The 23,295-nt window shown below is 41.1% G+C and overlaps 1 protein-coding gene and 2 non-coding genes across 3 annotated transcripts; all 3 read right to left on the reverse strand.

The window, feature by feature from the left end:
- Window positions 1-11,805: 11,805 nt before the first annotated feature.
- Window positions 11,806-14,801, reverse strand: LOC131350319 (origin recognition complex subunit 4-like). Its single transcript, XM_058385450.1, has 6 exons — window positions 13,805-14,801; window positions 13,436-13,526; window positions 13,240-13,315; window positions 13,051-13,154; window positions 12,119-12,301; window positions 11,806-12,006 (listed from the first exon to the last, which is right to left on the reverse strand). The coding sequence occupies exons 1-6, from the start codon at window positions 13,981-13,983 to the stop codon at window positions 11,806-11,808; spliced, it is 834 nt and encodes a 277-aa protein (XP_058241433.1). The 5' UTR covers window positions 13,984-14,801.
- Window positions 14,802-15,188: 387 nt separating this feature from the next.
- On the reverse strand, window positions 15,189-15,270 carry trnas-gcu (transfer RNA serine (anticodon GCU)). The gene has a single exon. It is a non-coding gene; the product is annotated as a tRNA-Ser (tRNA).
- A 296-nt stretch (window positions 15,271-15,566) lies between these two features.
- trnaf-gaa (transfer RNA phenylalanine (anticodon GAA)) lies at window positions 15,567-15,639 on the reverse strand. Its single transcript has one exon. It is a non-coding gene; the product is annotated as a tRNA-Phe (tRNA).
- Window positions 15,640-23,295: the final 7,656 nt, after the last annotated feature.

Below are 23,295 nucleotides of genomic sequence, written 5' to 3' on the forward strand. Positions count from 1 at the left end.
ACTGCGAAAGGCAGAGCAAGAGGATCAAGAGCGTGTGGCAAGAGGGGAGCCACCAAGGAAGCGGCATTCTAAAGAAGGCTATGAGTACAAATGCAAAATATGTGGTCAGTCAAAAAACAAACTTACTGGCCACACTCAGGTGAAAGGAAAATGGTACTGTCCAGCATCTGGGAAGACCATTGAGCAGTGGAAAGCCTCTCTATAGTCTATTTTGTAATGACTTTTGTAATTTTGTTTAAAAAAAAAAAAAAAGACTTGTAATTTTGTAAAAAAAAAAAAAAGTTTTGTAGTTATGACTTTTGTAATTTTTGTAATGACTTGTAGTTTTGTAAAAAAAAAAAGACTTTTGTAAAGAAAAAAAAAAGGCTTGTAATTTTTTTTTTAATTGTAATTTTGTTGTTCTTAATAATAATTATTGTTATTAATACTTGTGCTGTTATTAAGTAAAGTTTTTAATTGTTTAAAGGGAATAAAGTTTGTTTGGAGAAATAAGTGTCCTGTGTGGTAATCTTTTAGTTTAATGAAAGTATACAAAGAATTTAATATTAAGTGTAGATATATTCTTGTTGAAAAAAAACAGAATATTATTGGTATGTCTCTTGATTTGGGAAAAATAAGGTGAAATAAATCTGAGCGTTGACCTTTCAGTAATTTTTTTTTTGAGTAAAATCTAGTAGGAGAGTAAAAAAAAAAAAACTCCTCCTCTTCCCCCCCTCCTCCCTCCTCCCCGCCTTTTTTTTCTTTCCCCCCTCCAGGCAGTCCCTTCGGCCAAAGCCAGGGCAAAAACATTGGGCCTGCTGGGCTGCTTAAATGCCACAGCCTCAGAAAGTTAAAGTTGTCTCAAACTGGTTTCATGAGCATGGCAATGAGTTCAGGGTTCTTTATTGGTCTTTAGTCACCAGATCTGAATCCAGTAGAATGTGGACTTGGATGTAGTAGAACAGGAGATTCACAGCATGCACCTGAAGGACCTGCAGGAATTACATGATGCAGTCACATCAACATGGAACAGAATCTACCATGGAAGGCTGTTTTGAGAGCAAAGAGAAACCCTACCCATTTGTAGTATAGGGTACTACACACAACGAGTGTATTTTGACAGTTGATGTTCTTTGTGTATTTACAGTAGCACTGGGAGATCTACAGGCTGCACCTGCATAATGGCACCGTGTCTCAACAGCAGACACATGTGCCAAACGTGACCCTGGGTGATGATGTCACTTTGGGCGAGTCTCAGCCTGGGAGCCTTGCAGTGTCCAATCAGCATCAGCAGATACAGTGGTAAAGTCTGAGGAATATGTAGGATGTGGTCAGAACGTATTTTTTTAAAAAAGTATAGTTAAAAAAAAAAGTTTAAAAAACTATAATTTAAAGTAGACTTTAAAAATTATAGTCAATGTGAAAATCTTTACTAAAAGAGGAATCCATCCAAAATGTACTCAAGCCTAAAATTAAAGTAAAAAAAAACACTAAAAAAAGGTTTTAAAATTACACTGGGGGCAGTACGGTGGCCTAGTGGTTAGCACTGTTTTCTCACTACAAGAAGATCCAGGGGCCATTCTGTGTGGAGTTTGCATGTTCTCCCTGTGCTTGTGTGGGTTTACTCTGGTTTCCTCCCAATAATGTCCTGTTTGGTATTACTTCTGTGTTTTCTTTTGTTTGGGAAGTTGTTTGTGTCTTCTGTCTAGGAAGAAGCCTAATTGGTTCCCCCAGTGTCCATGCAACCTATAAGAAGTCTCCTTCATCACTTCCTGTCTTCAGCCTTGTGCTCACTTGCTTCACCCTTTTGCTCACTTGAAAGCCCTTTACCCCTTAACTGCTCAGCTGTGCTTGCTCTGTCCTGTGCTGGCTTTCTGTATTTGCCCTGCCTTGTCTAATAGCTATCTAGGTATATGCTAAGACAGCGTGTGTTTGTTTGAATGTTTGAGGGTAAGGAACCGACTGTTTGCTAATGTGATTAGCTCAACTCTTTATAGTACGGCCTGCTGCCTGTTTTCAGGCCTTGACTCTGGATTTCCCTGTTGTAAAATTGTTCTTAATACTGTACATAGTTCTACAAGGGATTTTGGGGATGTAGGGAGACTTATGCCATTTTCTTTATTGGATCCTTCATTGATTGTTTTGGATAGGGAGTTAGGGAAGGAACTTGTCTTTTATATTTATTTTTATTTTGTGAAGCAGGGTATTTAGATCCTGGACGGTTGTGGGTTTTTGTTTGTTATTTTGGCCTTGCCGGCTTCCGAAGCTACACTCCCCCGTAGTACTCTAAACCCCTAGGTTTTCATTAAAATGCCACTTTAATGCCTTTTTTCCACACTGTCCTGTGTCTTCGACTCTTTCTTGTTTCGCCTTTTCCCTAGACGGGGTGTAACATGAAATTGGGGGCTCATCCGTGATCTGAGCCTGGGACCTCTCGCAATGAAGCGAGAATCATACTCCTAGACCAATGACAGTCTAAACACATGTACAATAGGCTGACTGGTAATTCTAAATAGGAGTAATTAGGTAATTCTTAAATCCTCATACAGTAGGTGTGAGTGTGTGTGGTTGTCTGTCTATATGTGGCCCTGTGATGGACTGGTGACCTGTCCAGGGTCTACCCCTGCCTTTCAGTGTGTGCTAAGATAGGCTCCAGCAGATCCCCGTGACCCCAATTAAGAATAAAGCAGGTTTAGAAAATGGATGGATGGATGTTTACGATAGGTCTTAGTGACATGAGTTTTGAATATTGTGACACGAGATTATTGTGAGGAGAGAAGAGGGAGGTTTCAGATATTTTCATTTACATTTCTGGCATTTGGCAGATGCCCTTATCCAGAGCAACATTTTATCTCATTTTAGACAACTGAGAAATTGAGGGTTAAGGGCCTTGCTCAGGGGTTCATGAGTAGCAGCTTCATGGACCTGGGATTTGAACTCACAACCTTCCGACCAGTAGTCCAACTTCTTTTCAGTGATTTTTATCTCACTAGATGGACACACGCATGGCACTGTGCTGGACGACACCCAGGATGAGTAGGCGGAGGCAGCGGAGATGGCCATCAAGCAGCTAAATGAAAAACTGTTAAACAACTGCAAAGTGTAAGCCATGTGTAAAATTGTATGTTTTTACCAGCCAGGGTTAAAGTGTCAGGTTTTTTTGTGCTTTAACTAATTGCATTTGATGTTTATTGAACTCCATATACTGTTGAAACAGAGGGTTCTTTTTGATTTTATGAGAGCGTTTCAGTCAAATTCCTGGTGTAATTTTGCTGGCAAAGATGTCATTCTAACAGCAGGGTTTAGATAAAGACTCTAAGAGCAATGTTTGTTGTGTTACAGCACCATAGAGCACTTCAAATCCTTCAAGCATCGTGAGGCAGAGGTGCACAAGAAGCTGGATGTGGGATAAGGGCAGACAAGTGTAGAGAGGCAGACTGGGCTCAGTCAGAAGACTGAGCAGGTAAACACATGTGTACACACACACAAAAGGAATGCTAACTCTGCCTCTTCTGCTCCAGGGTCTGAATCTCTACGTTAAGAACGTGGATGAGAACCTGGGTTATGAGGGTCCGCGCTTGTTCTTTGTGCAGTTTGGAATAATCAAAAACATAAAGGTGATGATAGAGAACGGCCGCTCTAGGGGGTTCGGCTCCGTGAATGAGGTCATGGTTTCCTTGCTTGTCAGAGAATGCAGAGGATGCAGTTTTATATTCCTCAGAAACTCTGCCAGCCCATGTTGCCTCCCTGCCTAATGAAGAACTTCGTTCCTGAGGTAGGCATTACACTTCTGCCCCAAATTTATGAAACCCTGAGTGTTGCAGTTCATTTATACCTGCAGTTACAATAAATTTAGGTGATTTGTTGTCTTTGTTCTTGACAGCTTGCCATTTGCCAACCGTGAAAGTGTCAGACTGCTCCTGTGGAGGCACTAACTTCATTATGTCACCATCTATACTCACTAGTATCTGTCTGTCTGTCCGCCTTTGTAATGATCCATTTAAATATGAATCAATATCAGAAATTTTAATTAAAGATCCTCACCAGCTTGACACCAGTTTCTCTTGCCCGCAGTAAGGTGTCCATTTTATCCACCTACAAACGTACACACACACACACACACACACACACACACACACACACATGAGGACTGAGGGAGTAGTGGGTGGGGCTTTGTTTTCCAAATGACCAAAGCTAACATGTTAAAGATATTTACGAATCTGATATGAAACACTTGCCATGTTGCTTGAATGTATATTTCTTGACTGTGTGTGTGTGTGTGTGTGTGTGTGTACACTTACCTTGGCTTGCAAGTGCTCGGGATCTCTAATCATGTTCATGATCTTGAAATTGTTTTCTCCTTGCACAAGCATCAGAGTGATTTGTTTTGCATCAGCAGGGTGGATTTCTGCTACCAGTGGAAGCAAGTAATCATCTGCAAAGAGAGAGAGAAAGTGTGTGAGGTGTGTGAAAGAGCGAGAGAGAACAGAAACAGAGGCATCCGATCAGGTAGCATGGGTGGTGGGGCTCAGACTCTCTATGAACTGATATCAAGTACTAAAAACAAATGCAGTTGAAAGCAGGAGTTTGTAGATGTTTTCAGTGGACATGTGATGATAAAAGTGGAATAAAATGCTAAGCTGGAGAGCAGGAGTGTATACGAGCCGGATGAGTGTGTGTGTGTGTGTGTGTGTGTGTGTGCGTGTGTGTGTGTGAAATTCACAGGCCATCGTGATCTGGTCATCTAAATCTGCTGACTCTAACATATAGATCGTCAGCCTCTTCTGGGGTGGTGGAAATTTAGGTACATCCTGGGAACACAGGATATTATTATTATTATTATTATTATTATTATTACTACACAATATAATAATCACACAATTAGATTAGTACCATAATCCTTCATACACTATCTTTAGCATGTAATATTAAGCATGCAGAATATTGTTATTGTTGTGTGAGGGTGCTTTTTGTTGTGTTTTGGACCTGAAGTGGAGCCGGAACTCTGATTTCTGAGACAGCTTCCAGAGTTTCCTCTGGGGCAGCTGTCTCAGTAGCTTCCACTGGTGCAGTTGCTTCTACTGCTTCCACCCTGTCATCTGAGGCCACTCTCTTCACTGCTTCCACAGATCCCTCTGAGGCAGCTGTCTCAACAGATTCCTCAGAGTTCTCTGGGCCAGCAGTTTCAACAGCTTCCACATTGTTTACTGGGGCAGGGGATCCAGCGGCTTGGACCATCTGTGAGGCAGCAGTGTAGACAATCTGGCTGATGTCCTCTGAGGCAGATGCCTTGGTGCTTTGGACAGTGTCCTTTGTGCAAGGTGTCTTAAGGGTGCTCCTTTCGAACCAGGGAGGCAGCACTGGTTGGCGCAGTTTTGGTGGTACGTTATACAGTAATGGTGGGGCTCTACGCAGGCACTTTCTGTGGATGGTGTGGTCAATCTTCTTGATAAATTTGCGTGCTTCGACCTTGGGCTCCTCAGCCTTGTGTGCCTCCCCCTTGGCCTCCTCGGCCCTGTGCGCCTCCACCTTGGGCTCCTCGGCCCTGCACACCTCCACCTTGGGCTCCTCCCAAGACCTGAAGTACTCGATGGTGCTGTAACACAACAGAGAAGCTGCACTTAGAATCTAAACCCTGCTGTTCAAAGTTATGTCCTCGGCAGCGGAATTACCACCTGATGTTGACTGAAATACCCTCATAAGACCAAACATATCTCTGTTTCGACAATATAAAGAGTTCAATGCAATTAGTTTAAAAAGGAATGTAAAAAATCCTGACATTTGAACCCTGGCTGGTAAAAAGACACTAATTTACATGTGACTTACACTTGGCGGTCGTTCAGGAGTTTTCCGTACCTATAACCTTTTGATTCCACAACCTGCAGGAGAAACACAGCGTGTCAACACACAACAACACACTAATCATGAAACACAGATATTCAGCTATTCAGATATATATATTCATATATAACAGCTCAAAGCTCGAACCTTGCATGACACGATCCTCCCGAACACAGAGAAAGTGTCAAACAGGGAGGTGCAGTCAATGGACCAATCAAGGTTCCTGATGAATATGTTCCCTCCCTTGATGGGCTTGGCGGTGGGTTCCCAGTTAGACCACATGACACGCATGGGTCTCCCCAGGAGGAGTTCAAAATTGAACATATCGATGGCTCTCTCAGCTGAGGGAACAGAAATAAACCATTCATTTTTAATTAAAGTCTATTATAGTCTATATATAACTCATCCAAATATCTTTTCATATCTTTTTAGTACCATTTAAAACATGACCATATCCATATAGTAAAACTATAAAATACTACAGAAGTTACACATGTAGCCTTAAATCTGCTGCAAAAACAGGTAAGAAACAGTGTAGAAAAAGAAAAGGTTTGTTTTACCGTCATCTCGATAGCGAAAGTTGACGTACGCGTATCCGAGAGGAGAGCCGGTCTTCCTGTCCCTGCAAATGTGGACAGATTGGACGTGTCCTGCAGGTCTAAATCTATTAGAAAGTATCACCTCTGATATTTCAGGGTGAAGATCTTTCACAAACAGTGCAGCCATTGTATAAAACAGTTAAAAGTGGTGAAATGCTGCTAAACGCTGTAAAATCGCTGCTACACAAGGGGCACTGTTTCTCTGTCAATAGCTAAAGGTGGTCTGAGGTTGGTTGCTATGTACGTCGTCAGGTGATGTTCAGAACAGAATTCAGAATTCTACATGATGTCAGTTGGTCACATGACCTCATGACATCATGTAAGCAGTTAACATTAAACAGTTAAGTTCCAAACCCCAATAATGAATCCAATTCAAAATGGCTTTTAATATTAATATAGAAACACTGTATAGGCCTGGACAGGAAAGAGGCTGAGCTGCAATTAATCCCCAAAAAACATTCACTGACTATATTTTCAATGCATAGATATTAACCTAACGTAAACACTACTCTTTCAGGCTGCATTTAAACTGCATTTTGGAAGGTCAAACTCCAGGACACCATTGAAGGTCACTATATGGAGAAAAATCTGAAATGTTTTCTTAAAAAAACATCATTTCTTTAATGAAGAAAGAAAGACATGAACATCTTGGATGACCAGGGGGTGAGGAAATTATCAGTAGATTTTTGTTCTGGAAGTGAACTTCTCCTTTAAAGGATCTGCTGCTAACATCTTGGTGCCAGATACCACAGCACACCTTCAGGGATCTAGTAGAGTCCATGCCTTGACAGGTCAGGGCTGTTTTGGCAGCAAAAGGATGACCAAAACAATATTAGGCAGGTGGTCATGATGTTATGGGTAATTGGTGTAGAATTTTTTACTAATTAATGAACATCTTTTGTTGTTGAGTTGCATCCAATATCGTGGAACATCACCGAAGCAAATTATCCACATTATTCCAGTTATAAAGGATCATGATCTCACCAAACTCTTGATTTTTTGCTCTTAAAGTTTTAGACCAAAATCTAAAACGTATCCTGTTACTGAAAATAACACAAACAAACCTTATTAGAAAAACACTAAAACTGGAGACTCCTTCCAAATATATTACACATTTCCTCATGAAAAGCTTCAACATATCACCAGCCACACCCTTTTTATTAACGAATGAATCTGACCAATCAGAATCAAGCATTTACAACATTACTATAGGATACTGTAGCTCTGGAACAAAGCTGCACTTTTTATCCGTCACACACAGTTTACACAGATAGACTGTATTATCTGTAATGATGCTATAATTATCACATCAGCCAAATCAGGGTTCTCATACCCACCGCATAAAGATCTTTTTCTCTGTCTCTCTCTCAGTATGTTTTAAGTACGTCAGGAGGAACAGTTTCAAATGCCAGTTGATCAATTTTATATTTGGTCAGGCAAAAATGGCGATATACCTGTGTTTGCACAAAACACAGACTGATGCAAAGAGAATTTTCCTCAGACTTGTTAAATCAAGAATTTTAATTGATTTTAATTTCTACAGAAAGATGAATGATGTGAAGATGTTTGAGACAGTGTGGTGTCATGCTAATGCTCTGTGCTCTGTAGCAGAAGAGAAACCCTGCTTTGCACCAGAGCTAAACTAAATCCACCATTCACTGATGTGTCTTAACTTAATTTATTGAAATATTTTAAAATGTATTTATTGAATTACTGAGTCACCCTGATTTTACCACATATTATGTGACTTATGTGTAAATAAAAGGATTGTAAAAGTCAAAGTCTCTCTCTTTCTCTCTCTCTGTCTCTCATGGATAAGGACACCAGAAGAAGAAGAAACAGCAGCAACAAATAAATGACATTGTCCCCTATTCAGGGCTGACCACAGTTTAAAAACCCGTACTATGACGTCCTTCAGTTTTCGTGACACGGGTAAAGAAAATAATTGCTCAGTTCGATTCTGTGTATAATAACCCACAGGCATCGGGCAGTGATTATATATTTATACAAAAGCTGTACTTTTGTAATAAAAAGCATTTTTATTATTATATGTATGTTATATTTCTATAATGTATATTTTTAGCCTTTATATATTTTTATTTTACTCCTGCTTGGTCAAATCGTGGTCGTCATGGTTATGTTCAGAGTTGTCCACTAGAGGGCAGCAGAGATTTTGTTCCCCCCCACCATATATACACAGGTGTATTTGAATAAATTAGAATATCATCGAAAAGTTGATTTATTTCAGTAATTCAATTCAACAAGTGAAACTCTATAGTATATAGATTCATTACACACAGACTGATATATTTTTTATATATTTTAAGTGTTTAATTTTTTTTAATTTTGATGATTATGGCTTGCATCTAATGAAAACCCAAAATTCAGAAAACTAGAATATTACACCAATAAAAAGCTAATTAAAAAAATGATTTTCAACACAGAAATGTTGGACTACTGAAAAGTATGAACATGTACAGCACTCAATACTTGGTCGGAGTTCCCTTTGCATGAATTACTGCAGCAATGCGGCGTGGCATGGAGACGGTCAGTCTGTGGCACTGCTGAGGTGTTATGGAAGCCCAGGTTGCTCTGATAGCGTCCTTCAGCTCTTCTGCGTTGTTGGGTCTGGTGTCTCGCATCTTCCTCTTCACAGTACCCCACTGATTCTCTATGGGATTTCTATGGGATTTCACAGGGTTTGCTGGCCAATCAAGCACATGGACACCATGGTCCTTAAACCAGATATTAGTACTTTTGGCAGTGTGGGCAGGTGCCAAGTCCTGCTGGAAAATGAAATCAGCATCTCCATAAAGCTGGTCAGCAGAATGAAGCATGAAGTGCTCTAAAACCTCCTGGTAGATGACTGTGGACCTGATAAAACACAGTGGACCAACACCAGCAGATGATACAGCTCCCCAAACCACTCCCCAAACTTTACACTGGACCTCAAGCAACTTTGGATTTTTTGCCTCTCCTCTCTTCCTTTAAACTCTGGGATCTTGATTTCCAAATGAAATGGAAAATTTATTTTCATCTGAAAAGAGGACTTTGGCCCACAGAGCAACAGTCCAGTCCTTTTTGTCCTTAGCCCAGGTAAGACACCTCTGATATCGTCTCTGGTTCAGGACTGGCTTGACACAAGGAATGCGACTGACTCCAGCTGCAGTCCACTCCTTGTGAATCTCCCCCAGATTCTTGAAGGGGCTTCGTTTCACAATCCTCTCAAGGCTGCGGTTATCCCTGTTGTTTCTGCACCTTTTCTATCACACTTTCTTTCCATTAAAATTTCATTAACGTGCTTGGACACAGCACTCTGTGAACATCCAGCTTCTTCAGCAATGACCTTTTGTGTCTTACCCTCCATGTGCAGGGTCTCAATGACCGTCTTCTGGATGTCTGTCAAGTCAGCAGTCTTCCCCATGACTGTGTAGCCTACTGGACCAGACTGAGAGACATTTAAAGGCTCAGGAAACCTTTGCAGGTATTTTAAGTTAATTAGCTGATTAGAGTGCGACACCATGAGTCTCCAATATTGAACTTTTTCACAATATTTAAATTTTATGAGATACTGAAATTTGGGTTTTCATTAGCTGTAAGCCATAATCGTCCAAATTAAAAGAAATAAACACTTGAGATATATCAGTCTGTGTGTAATGGCTCTATATAATACAGCAGTTTCACTTGTTGAATTGAATTACTGAAATAAATCAACTTTGCACCTGTATATTATATATACACATATATATATATATATATATATATATATATATATATATATATATATATATATATATATATATATATATATATATATAGATATATATATATATATATATATATATATATATATATATATATATATATATATATATATATATATACACTATATTGCCAAAAGTATTCGCTCACCCATCCAAATAATCAGAATCAGGTGTTCCAGTCACTTCCATGGCCACAGGTGTATAAAATCAAGCACCTAGGCATGCAGACTGTTTTTACAAACATTTGTGAAAGAATGGGTCGCTCTCAGGAGCTCAGTGAATTCCAGCGTGGAACTGTGATAGGATGCCACCTGTGCAACAAATCCAGTCGTGAAATTTCCTCGCTCCTAAATATTCCACAGTCAACTGTCAGCTGTATTATAAGAACGTGGAAGTGTTTGGGAACGACAGCAACTCAGCCACGAAGTGGTAGGCCACGTAAACTGACGGAGCGGGGTCAGCGGATGCTGAGGCGCATAGTGCGAAGAGGTCGCCAACTTTCTGCAGAGTCAATCACTACAGACCTCCAAACTTCATGTGGCCTTCAGATTAGCTCAAGAACAGTGCGCAGAGAGCTTCATGGAATGGGTTTCCATGGCCGAGCAGCTGCATCCAAGCCATACATCACCAAGTGCAATGCAAAGCGTCGGATGCAGTGGTGTAAAGCACGCCGCCACTGGACTCTAGAGCAGTGGAGACGCATTCTCTGGAGTGACGAATCGCGCTTCTCCATCTGGAAATCTGATGGACGAGTCTGGGTTTGGCGGTTGCCAGGAGAACGGTACTTGTCTGACTGCATTGTGCCAAGTGTAAAGTTTGGTGGAGGGGGGATTATGGTGTGGGGTTGTTTTTCAGGAGCTGGGCTTGGCCCCTTAGTTCCAGTGAAAGGAACTCTGAATGCTTCAGCATACCAAGACATTTTGGACAATTCCATGCTCCCAACTTTGTGGGAACAGTTTGGAGCTGGCCCCTTCCTCTTCCAACATGACTGTGCACCAGTGACCAAAGCAAGGTCCATAAAGACATGGATGACAGAGTCTGGTGTGGAGGAACTTGACTGGCCTGCACAGAGTCCTGACCTCAACCCGATAGAACACCTTTGGGATGAATTAGAGCGGAGACTGAGAGCCAGGCCTTCTCGTCCAACATCAGTGTGTGACCTCACAAATGCGCTTCTGGAAGAATGGTCAAAACTTCCCATAAACACACTCCTAAACCTTGTGGACAGCCTTCCCAGAAGAGTTGAAGCTGTTATAGCTGCAAAGGGTGGACCGACGTCATATTGAACCCTATGGATTAGGAATGGGATGTCACTTAAGTTCATATGCGAGTCAAGGCAGGTGAGCGAATACTTTTGGCAATATAGTGTATATATATATATATATATATATATATTAAGCCATTAGATATTTTTATTTTACTCTAATTGGTCATGCTTGGTCAAATCATGGTTGTCATGGTTAGAATTGGATCATTATAATTACTCCCTCATCATCATCATCATCATCATCAGTGGTGAGGAAGACGAGGAGAGAGAACACGTGCTATGTACAATCGAGGAAAACACGTGAGCTTCCTCCAGCAGTGTGTATGTTCACATGTGAGCAGTGTAACACTTCAGTTCAGGTTCGTGATGCGGTGTGTCGTACCGAGACGCAGAGGTTCCACTCCTGAAAGAACTTGCTGTCGGGGAAGTCATCCTGCAGCGTGAGCTCGGACCGAAAGGCGTCTCGATACTGACGGAAAGTCAGAGAACTCAACAGGTGAATCTGTCTGTGGGAAAAACGAGACTTCACACACTTTTCCAAGAGCTCAAGAACGTCCTGGAATAAACAAACAGGAAAAAAATACAGAGATTTTATAAACATGCGGCGTTTTTTGGTGACAGGTATATTAAGTGTGTGTGTGTGTGTGTGTGTGTGTGTGTGTACATACTAGTCTGCAGGTGAGTCCCACCACAGCTACAGGAGCCTGAGCAGACTGAGAAACATCCAGCAGGTTGTACAGCAGCGTCTGGTTCTTATGATGAGCAAACAGATCAAACTCTTCCAGGATGAAGAACACTGGCTGACTGCTGCTTTTATCACCTGCAGACAGACAGACAGGGAGGAAGACAGACAGGTAGACAGGCAGATAGACGGGCAGTCAGATAGGCAGGCAGGTAGGCAGAGAGGTAGGCAGGCAGACAAACAGAGAAACAGACAGATAGGTAGGCAGACAGACAGCCAGGTAGTCAGACAGACAGACAGACAGGTAGGCTGACAGGCAGGCAGGAAGGAAGACAGACAGACAGGTAGGCATACAGGAAGACAGGCAGGCAAGAAGGCAGACAGGCGGGAAGATAGACAGACAGGTGGGCAGACAGACAGGCAGACAGGAAGACAGACAGACAAACAGGTAGGCAGGCAGGAAGACAGACAGAAAGGAAGACAGCCAGACAGACAAACAGGTAGGCAGGCAGACAGACAGACAGACAGGTGCACAGACAGGCAGGCAGGCAAGAAGACAGACAAACAGGTAGGTAGGCAGGCAGGCAGACAGACAAACAGGTGCACAGACAGGCAGACAGACAGGAAGACAGGCAGGCAGGCAGACAGACAGGAAGACAGACAGGCAGGTGCACAGACAGGCAGACAGGAAGACAGACAGACAAACAGGTAGGCAGGCAGGAAGACAGACAGGAAGAAAGACAGGTAGGTAGGTAGGTAGACAGACAGACAGACAGACAGGTACACAGACAGACAGACTGGGTTATCAGTTACAGTAATATCACTCCCAAGTTTCTCTCACATTCACTTCTTTTGAATCATGTGATGTTGCCGCTCCTGTAACGTCCCAGCTGTATACACGACTCGAGAATTCCAGGAATACTGGAACACACTCACCAACACTTTGTCTCCTACGACGTTCTCCAGTTGAAGCTGGCGTGTGATCTCTCTCAGAGCGATCCGGTCGTCCATCTGCAGCAGACCTGCACGAGACACGCGGCCATGAACGGAGCCGTGACTTAAACCAGCAGCCTCTTTTAAACACACGCTCTTTTACACAACACTCACTGCTCAGGTGAACCTGCAGGACATTCATCTTCACCTCCTGCAAGTCCAGCAGCTCTCTCAGAGCACAACGTAGCAGCTACACACACACACACACACACACACACACACACACACACACACACACACACAACAGCTTAGTGTAAAGTACATGTGTGTATCCTAACCTAACAGAAGTAGCACACAGACATCTTCGTACCATGGTTTTAACAGATCCACATGGACCGATGATATGCAAAGAGTTACTCTCACCGTGAACCGCTGTCCTCCTTAACAGCTCCAACAGGTGCCTAAAACACACACACACAGAATACATCAAGCACACACACACACACACAGAATACATCATACACACACACACACACACAGAATACATCAAGCACACACACACACAGAATACATCATACACACACACACACACACACACAGAATACATCATACACACACACACACACACAGAATACATCATACACACACACACACACACAGAATACATCATACACCTTTACAAAATATAGGTCTTAGCAGACACCTCATATAAAGAGTGCATTCTGTTCTAAAAACCCACTTGTACTTCGATTCCAAGCCCATGGGTTTACCCTCAGCACTCTCTGGACCTTCAGACATCAGAAGAACAATTTTAAAACAAAGATTAGCATGCAGAGTGCAGACGACAGCGGATAGTACTTTAAAATCGATGTTTTTACAGCATACTCCAGCACTTCCTCTACAAACATTTACACACATATCTGGGTGATTCTCACGAAATCTTGGTTTTAAAAATTTCAAACATGAAAATTTTAAAAATGCTTAAATTAACTTTTTTTTTTTAGACATTAGCAACAAAGTCTGGAGTGTTTGTGAACATTAATTTAAAAACTTTTACTTACCATTTAACACCTTTTTGAACATAATTTCCAAAAGTCCTAAAAAATCTCATTACTGCAACACTGTGAAAACATTAACACTGATAGAAAAGCAAATACATTTTCACAGTTTTAAAAATGGATTATTAATAGTCATGCACAGTTACTTCAAGTTCTGAAATAATATTTATTTTTAATTTAACAGTTTTTTAAATTTTGACTGATTTCTCTCATTACCGCAACACCGTCCACAATTTACAAACATTTTTTCCTTTATATTTTGAAGACACCTGACATTTTTTCAGAATGACGTGACAAACCTGAGAGAACATCATTTTAAGATTCTGCACATGCATTTAAAATCAAAGTACTATATCTCTATTAATTAAATTAACATCTAATAATCATGAGTTTCAGTAATGATATATAGGTTTCAGTAATGAGGTTAATTATTTGGGTAATGATAATAAGTATACTAGTCTGAGATTTATACTGAGCCTTGTATACTTTTTCTTATACCTTGTATAAGAAAAACATTAAAACAGGAATAAACAGGACAACATTTCAACGTTTACCTAAAAAACATGAAGCATTTTACCATGGCACTAAAAAATAACTGACCACTGTCTTTTTTTCTTTTCATGTTGCTTCTTAGTCAGCTCTTCAGTTTTCTTTATTTTTCCAGTTTGTTTTCGTTTTTGATTCCTGGAAGCGGAAAGAAAGCATTACATTAAATTAGTCTCATAACATGGGGAAAAAACATTTTATGTATACGTGTGTGTGTGTTCTATACTGGGCCTGAAGTTGTGGGGTGGGGTAGAGCTTAATTTTGAAACGTGGATTGGCGGTCCATATCCTCCACCTCCTGTTGAGGCGGCTTGCTCATATGTGTGTGCATATATGTTACAGCATGTGTGTCCAACCAGCATGGGAATGCAGCCCAAGGTTGTGAAACACTTATGCCGAGTTCACACTGCACGATTTTCAAAGTAGTCGGATCACTGTTGTTTTCATGCTGCACGACTGTCTGGGGGAGCATTCAGTTGCTGCTGTGTGGCGCATAGCGGTAAAGGGGAAACACACGCACGACGAGGGTGGGACTCGAACCCACGCGTGCAGAGCACAATGGATTAGCAGTCCATCGCCTTAACCTCTCGGCCACCTCGTCAGGTGGCAGCGCTTCCAAGGAGCCTTGTCAAAAGCAGGGGTTTTCTAATGGCGTGCGGGCTAGGAGGCTACCTTTCAATGATTTGTAGGCAGGTATTGAGGCATGCGGTCACGTAAACTGAAGGGTGCAGGCTAAGCGTTCAACAAGAACCTAAGAGTTCTGTAGCATCCGAGTTTTTCGGCTCTCGTCTCGGACCAGGGGGCTTTTAGACCTTTTACCTTTCAGACCTTTATCCTGCACTATTTCCACGTTTTGTTTTGAAATCTGAGGCATAAGTTGCGGAACTGTGCTCCAGCTGCCGAAACCCGGGATCGAACCAGGGACCTTTAGATCTTCAGTCTAACGCTCTCCCAACTGAGCTATTTCGGCACCTCTGCCAGGCCTCTCCTGTACGTGTGAGTGAGCAGGTTTTTGTCGGCACGACTGCGCACCACGTCCAGACCGGAGAGGCAAACTTCTTTTGAAAGCGGTAGAGCTTTTTCCTTAAGGGCATAGACAGAAGGCATGGGAGCCTTACACCACTCAAATCCCACGCTACCTGAGGGCGCGGGTGGGGTTACGCGTGAGTGGTAAGAAGATGACCGAGTCATTCGGCCAGACAAGGAGGAAGCCTGGCACGGGCACTACAAATGGTCTGCCGTGCGACTAACACGCCTTCCACTTCACCAGCTCTACAGGAGACATCTAACCATTCCCAAGGAAGGAGGGAGCTCGGCCTTGGCTCGCGGCTCGCGGCAGGTCACTGACCTTGAATGGTCTCGGCTTAAGGCCCCGTGGTCAACCGCCACCCCTGTAGCCATGGGCGGAAGGAACGCTTCTGCTTGAAGAAGAATAAGAAATGTGTTTGAATCCACATTTTGTAAAGGTGACTATATTATTATTACTATTATTTTTTAAATTATTTTTTAACCAGTCTGCTCTGATAAAAATATTCAGCCTGATCTACCTAATAAAAATAATTATGTAGTTCAAGTAAGACTAGTCTTTGTATTTATTACTTAATTTTCTATATGTAAGAAATACTTCTTGCTCTAAATTTCTGCATTTCCTTAGTCATTGTTTTGGGTTTGATCTACTTAACTTTGAGAGTTTTAAAAGTGTATTTTTATTGAAACTTAAACCTAATTTTTTTTAAAGCTTCCATATTACTTAACTTTGAGTGGACCCTACTTTGTTTTTCTAAATGTACTAGTCACATTTGAAAGTTACATTTACTAACATTTTCTGGTCAGGAACTAGGCATTTCCTATGCATTACAGGTAAAATATGAATTGTGTAATTATGCATTTTGAAATGCAACTTCACCCAGCACAAGAATAAAAGGAAGGAGATTTTTTATTATATGCACACACTCATGAACAGTCAGTTCTTCCAAAATGCACTTGGTCCTGAATTTACACAACATGAAATAAAGTAAATACCAGATTTAACAAAACAACAACAACCACAGAGTAGTGCGACATGCATTGGGAGAACCTGAGAAAATGCTGTTTAACATGAACAACTGTAAAACAGGGAGCTTACTGTGACTACCTTCACTGACATCTGTATGGCTTTTAGGTTTGCAAGCTGACCTTGAGACTATGTACCTTAGAGGAAATGTTTTGTTCACATCCTGATTTTAGCACAGGGTTCTCAATCGTGGAGATCAAGGACCCCTGCCCTGCCCACTACAGATGACATAAACCAGGAGTCTTCAGTGAATCAGAAGCATGAAGACACCATCTGAGTCTCACTTCCACCATGAGAGTGAAGTGGGGAAAGACAACGTGAACAGGTATACAGAGCACTGATTAAATACAGTATATATTTATGACTCAGGTTTAGGATCTAGATGATAATTTGTGTGGATGGGAGTATTCTACCTAATCTGGGGCATGAAGAGCTAATTGTGAGTGTTAGAGGAGCTAAACACGCAGCGCTAGCATGAGCATGTGAACTGAGTGCGCCATAGATTGGAAGGAAAACGGAACATCCACCAAAATATCCCCTTCTCAAATTTCAGACTCATCACCTGTCAACTTACTTCACATCCAGTACAGTAGGTGGCGATAATGATCCTAAGGAGTTATTCGCCATTAAACAAGAAGAAGAAGAAGAAGAAGCAGCTCGACTCTCTGCTTGTCCGTCCATCAGTACCCAAAAGTAAAAAAAGAAAAATATATATATTTAGCTGCACCCCGAAACTGGAATGCCCGCAAACCACACATCAAGATAATAACTGAACTAACAAGTCAACACCAACAGAAAGTTTCAGTCAGCAGGACCAAGCTAGCGATTGGCATTAGCGATTAGCATTAGCTGCTAGCGCTAATGCTATTGGCGCATAGAATATGTCATTTATTCATTAGCAATATTACAAAAAGGCATCAAAGCGCGTGACATTAGACATCATTCTCACAAACTCCCGACTGGTTTTCATGACAAGTATCTAGACAACAATATCAAGTGTGGTGTCATTTCTTGTTAGCATATTAGCCACAGCTACGAGCTAAAGGTGAACATGCTATACACTCACCGGGCTTTCGGCAAGAAAAGTAGCCCAATATCTCGTACGGCTTCCAATAAGTTGTGGTTAATTCATTTTAATTCACAACCAATTATTTTTCCAATACCACTTGTCAATTATTTGTACCAATCACAGGCTTAGTAATGGCACAGACCAAGCTAGCGATTAGCATTAGCGATTAGCTGCTAACGCGATTGGCGCATAAAATATGCTATTTATTCATTAGCAATGTTACAAAAAGGCACCAAAGCGCGTGACATTAGACATCATTCTCACAAACTCCCGACTGGTTTTCATGACAAGTATCTAGACGACAATTTTATAATATATATAATAATTATAATAATATTAATCCTCAATATTCTTGAATGGAGGCTTGTGCTCTAGTCATCTCTTAATTTTGGGCAAACAAAATTTGCATTAGTCCACCCTCACAGGTTTTTTTTTTAACATTTCACATGCTGAAAGTCTGAATTTGTCAAATGTCAGATTCATTCAATCACCGCAAAACAAAAGACTTGAAGAAACCAACTCGGGTAAAACAACAAATTCTGTGACCACATTAATAATCTGGGATTTTTCTTCAACTGCATTTTTTCCTATTTAAAATATAGAAAATAAACAGTAGTTAATTTAAGATTCTGTACTCTTTCTAGGTGTCTATTTAAAGGTCAGATTTTCCTCATGTCTGATCTTTTTTACTGAAGCATGTGTTCAAGTGACACACTGATGCATTTGATCTAAAATGACTTGTAAGGTTTTGCATAAACTTGTGGTGTCCATGCAGCTCACATGCACACACTCATTTAAAGCAAAAAAGGCAACATGCTAAATGCTAGAAACTCAGAAAGGCATCTTGCATAAATTTCAAAGATTTGACTTCAAATTGTTGTCAAATAATATAATCTGTAATACAAATTAATGTATTAAATTAGAAAAAAATGGCATTTGGACCCCACTATATTTTATTATGGCCTTAGCAAGGCTATAAAGTGTCCACCTTTTATATATTTCTTTTCTGTTTTGTACATCCCTTATTTTGAAGGCTAGTGTATTAATTTAAGTGTGTTCATTTTTGACAGAAATGGCCTCAATGTGTCTTAAAATGTCCTTGTTTTGTCTGTGCAGGCAACATTTATAACTGATTCCAGGTGTTTTGAGGAAATGCATCTCAAGCTCTGACATACTGCTGTGGCTAAAATTGATTTTTAAGACACTAATGTACATGGAAGTTGCTGGACAAAGCTCAGTCTGATGGTGTGCTTTTAGATCATTTGTGGCATATCTTGCTTCTTGTCATAGATAAATGTGAACTGTCTGAAAATGGAAAAATCGTGTTGGCAGTAGGACTAAAAGGCAACTGTAAGCAAACATTTTGATCAGTGGAGTTGAAATAAAGCTTATCTAACAGTTAGAACAGCTGTCCTGTGTTGTAATTATTTTATTGTTCATATTCTTATTATTAACATGAGTTAATCATAGTGGACTTTATACTGGACAATGGCAGCACACAGAGCGCTTACTCTAAATAAATTATGTTTATTATTATTTTTGTATGATATGGTGATGGAGTTCTAATTGAAACACTACAAACTAAAATATTTATGCTGTATTATTGGAGTACATGCCCACAAAATAAACAGCACACAGGTGATATTTCAGGAGTTTGGTGTCTGTAAACAGCTGTCTGTAGTTTTAACTCAGATCAGATCAAATCACTTTATTGTCACATCACCATCCACACATGTAGAAGTGAGTGAAATTCTTGAGTACAGCTCCAGACATTGTAGTAGAATATGTAATGTACAAATTTAAATACTTCTATATATAGTCTGTAATCAGCCTGTACAGTCTAAATTGCAATCTAAACATATACTTGGATAAACAGTATGGTAATGACATATGATACATTATTATAGAGTATACACAGTAGACATGGCACAGTATATTACAGTGTGATCATGTATAACAGTGCAGTGTGTGTTACAGTGTGATCATGTATAACAGTGCCGTGTGTGTTACAGTGTGATCATGTATAACAGTGCCGTGTGTGTTACAGTGTGATCATGTATAACAGTGCCGTGTGTGTTACAGTGTGATCATGTATAACAGTGCCGTGTGTGTTACAGTGTGATCATGTATAACAGTGCCGTGTGTGTTACAGTGTGATCATGTATAACAGTGCCGTGTGTGTTACAGTGTGATCATGTATAACAGTGCCGTGTGTGTTACAGTGTGATCATGTATAACAGTGCCGTGTGTGTTACAGTGTGATCATGTATAACAGTGCCGTGTGTGTTACAGTGTGATCATGTATAACAGTGCCGTGTGTGTTACAGTGTGATCATGTATAACAGTGCCGTGTGTGTTACAGTGTGATCATGTATAACAGTGCCGTGTGTGTTACAGTGTGATCATGTATAACAGTGCCGTGTGTGTTACAGTGTGATCATGTATAACAGTGCCGTGTGTGTTACAGTGTGATCATGTATAACAGTGCCGTGTGTGTTACAGTGTGATCATGTATAACAGTGCCGTGTGTGTTACAGTGTGATCATGTATAACAGTGCCGTGTGTGTTACAGTGTGATCATGTATAACAGTGCCGTGTGTGTTACAGTGTGATCATGTATAACAGTGCCGTGTGTGTTACAGTGTGATCATGTATAACAGTGCCGTGTGTGTTACAGTGTGATCATGTATAACAGTGCCGTGTGTGTTACAGTGTGATCATGTATAACAGTGCCGTGTGTGTTACAGTGTGATCATGTATAACAGTGCCGTGTGTGTTACAGTGTGATCATGTATAACAGTGCCGTGTGTGTTACAGTGTGATCATGTATAACAGTGCCGTGTGTGTTACAGTGTGATCATGTATAACAGTGCCGTGTGTGTTACAGTGTGATCATGTATAACAGTGCCGTGTGTGTTACAGTGTGATCATGTATAACAGTGCCGTGTGTGTTACAGTGTGATCATGTATAACAGTGCCGTGTGTGTTACAGTGTGATCATGTATAACAGTGCCGTGTGTGTTACAGTGTGATCATGTATAACAGTGCCGTGTGTGTTACAGTGTGATCATGTATAACAGTGCCGCGTGTGTTACAGTGTGATCATGTATAACAGTGCCGCGTGTGTTACAGTGTGATCATGTATAACAGTGCCGCGTGTGTTACAGTGTGATCATGTATAACAGTGCCGCGTGTGTTACAGTGTGATCATGTATAACAGTGCCGCGTGTGTTACAGTGTGATCATGTATAACAGTGCCGCGTGTGTTACAGTGTGATCATGTATAACAGTGCCGCGTGTGTTACAGTGTGATCATGTATAACAGTGCCGCGTGTGTTACAGTGTGATCATGTATAACAGTGCCGCGTGTGTTACAGTGTGATCATGTATAACAGTGCCGCGTGTGTTACAGTGTGATCATGTATAACAGTGCCGCGTGTGTTACAGTGTGATCATGTATAACAGTGCCGCGTGTGTTACAGTGTGATCATGTATAACAGTGCCGCGTGTGTTACAGTGTGATCATGTATAACAGTGCCGCGTGTGTTACAGTGTGATCATGTATAACAGTGCAGCGTGTGTTACAGTGTGATCATGTATAACAGTGCAGCGTGTGTTAGTGTGATCATGTATAACAGTGCAGCGTGTGTTACAGTGTGATCATGTATAACAGTGCAGCGTGTGTTACAGTGTGATCATGTATAACAGTGCAGCGTGTGTTAGTGTGATCATGTATAACAGTGCAGCGTGTGTTAGTGTGATCATGTATAACAGTGCAGCGTGTGTTAGTGTGATCATGTATAACAGTGCAGCGTGTGTTACAGTGTGATCATGTATAACAGTGCAGCGTGTGTTACAGTGTGATCATGTATAACAGTGCACAGGTATAAATGTGATTCACAGGATGAATGTCATGTCATATGCACAGACAGTGTACAATGCACAGTGTGTTCACAGCCTGTGCATATGATTGCAACAGAGCATAGAAATAGAAATCACATTCATTTAACTAACATTGTGTGTGTAATAATCGGGAGACTTCGCTGGAAGCAGGGACCAAACCCAGATCTCTGTGGTCGTCTCCAAAGTAGAAACATGCCCTAACACGCCCTCAGTCACATGTCCTAACACGCCCTCAGTCACATGACGTCAGTCACATGCCCTCAGTCACATGTCCTAACACGCCCTCAGTCACATGACGTCAGTCACATGCCCTCAGTCACATGTCCTAACACGCCCTCAGTCACATGTCCTAACACGCCCTCAGTCACATGACGTCAGTCACACGCCGTCAGTCACATGACCTCAGTCACAGCTGGTAAATAACACCTGAATAGCAGTGAATAAACCCCTAACTAGAGACTAATAATCAATTAAGTAATTATTAACTAATAATCGCTGCTATTAAAACTGATCAGAACTAAAGGTTGTGAAGTCTAAATGTACAAACTACAACAACATGACAGAAGTACACCCAATCAATACAGGAGCTTTCTGAACTAATAGATTTGATCAGATCATTAATCTCCAGCTTTTTTGGACAAACTCTTGCTAAAGGTCATGCATGTGCACACCGGACACGACACGTACTTTTGCAGCTCACGGTCTCGTGCTCGTGCCGCTGTCCGGTCAGTAACCCCTCTGTCAGAAATACACCGTCTTTCTCATGGCATATGCAGGACTTAAACCCTACATGTGGAGCAGAAGCACGGTCTTGGTGCCGGACGAGAATCAGGGATCGATCCACTAACATTAGTGTCTGTCACAGTATCTTTAGGAAGCAGAAATCTGTACATTTCTAGTGCACAAGGCGCAGTCTCTGCTACTAGCTCGTGTGTAGCTAGCCTGAACTAGCTAATGTTAGCTAAATTAGTATTAGGGAGAAACTACGTGTTAAAAGGACGATAATAAAAAAGGAGAACTAGAACAAAAACCTTAACGTGTTTTCTCATCACCTTTGTTGCCATCATCTTCACTGAACTGCTACAAATCTACACAACAACAGCAGAACTTTATAGAACAGGACTCTCCAACCTGTTTTCCTTTAAGAGCTACTTTGACTAAATGGATAATGTTTTCATTTAGATCATTAAATTGGAATTTTAAACACTTGTCAGTTTGAAGACACAAAAAATCTCTCTTACCTCAGTCTGAAAGTGTGAACCGTCTCCAAAGTAGAAATGATCAACCCTTCAGCAGTCCCACGTCACTGTTCTGATTCTGTAATGTCAGAACATTTCCATGGTAACCAGGGGCGTGGCTAGGGCTAATCCTTATCAATAGGTCTCGAGACCGGAAAGAGTTTAATCCAGCCCTGAATGTTTTATATAGCGTCAAATCCGCACCATAAATATCGTACTCGTAAAAATAAATAAAACACGTGAATCACAAGGATGCTAGTTTGTTCTTTCCAGCATGCTAGTGTTTGTTATTCCAAAAATCACGCGTAGAGTTTTATGCAGATTAGGGGGCGGGATAAAAGTCCCCATTGGTCCACTGCTCAA

Source organism: Hemibagrus wyckioides, unplaced genomic scaffold (assembly GCF_019097595.1).
Source record: "Hemibagrus wyckioides isolate EC202008001 unplaced genomic scaffold, SWU_Hwy_1.0 Contig32, whole genome shotgun sequence".
Taxonomy (NCBI): domain Eukaryota; kingdom Metazoa; phylum Chordata; class Actinopteri; order Siluriformes; family Bagridae; genus Hemibagrus; species Hemibagrus wyckioides.

What these genes read in the sequence shown, in the direction of transcription:
- LOC131350319 (XM_058385450.1), bottom strand. Translation starts at nt 13,983, where the DNA reads ATGTGTGTAAATGTTTGTAGAGGAAGTGCTGGAGTATGCTGTAAAAAC. An exon ending in GGCTTGGAATCGAAGTACAA is followed by an intron (nt 13,527 to 13,804) that starts GTGGGTTTTTAG and finishes TGTGTGTTTTAG; the next exon opens with GCACCTGTTGGAGCTGTTAA. An exon ending in GTGGATCTGTTAAAACCATG is followed by an intron (nt 13,316 to 13,435) that starts GTACGAAGATGT and finishes GTGTGTGTGTAG; the next exon opens with CTGCTACGTTGTGCTCTGAG.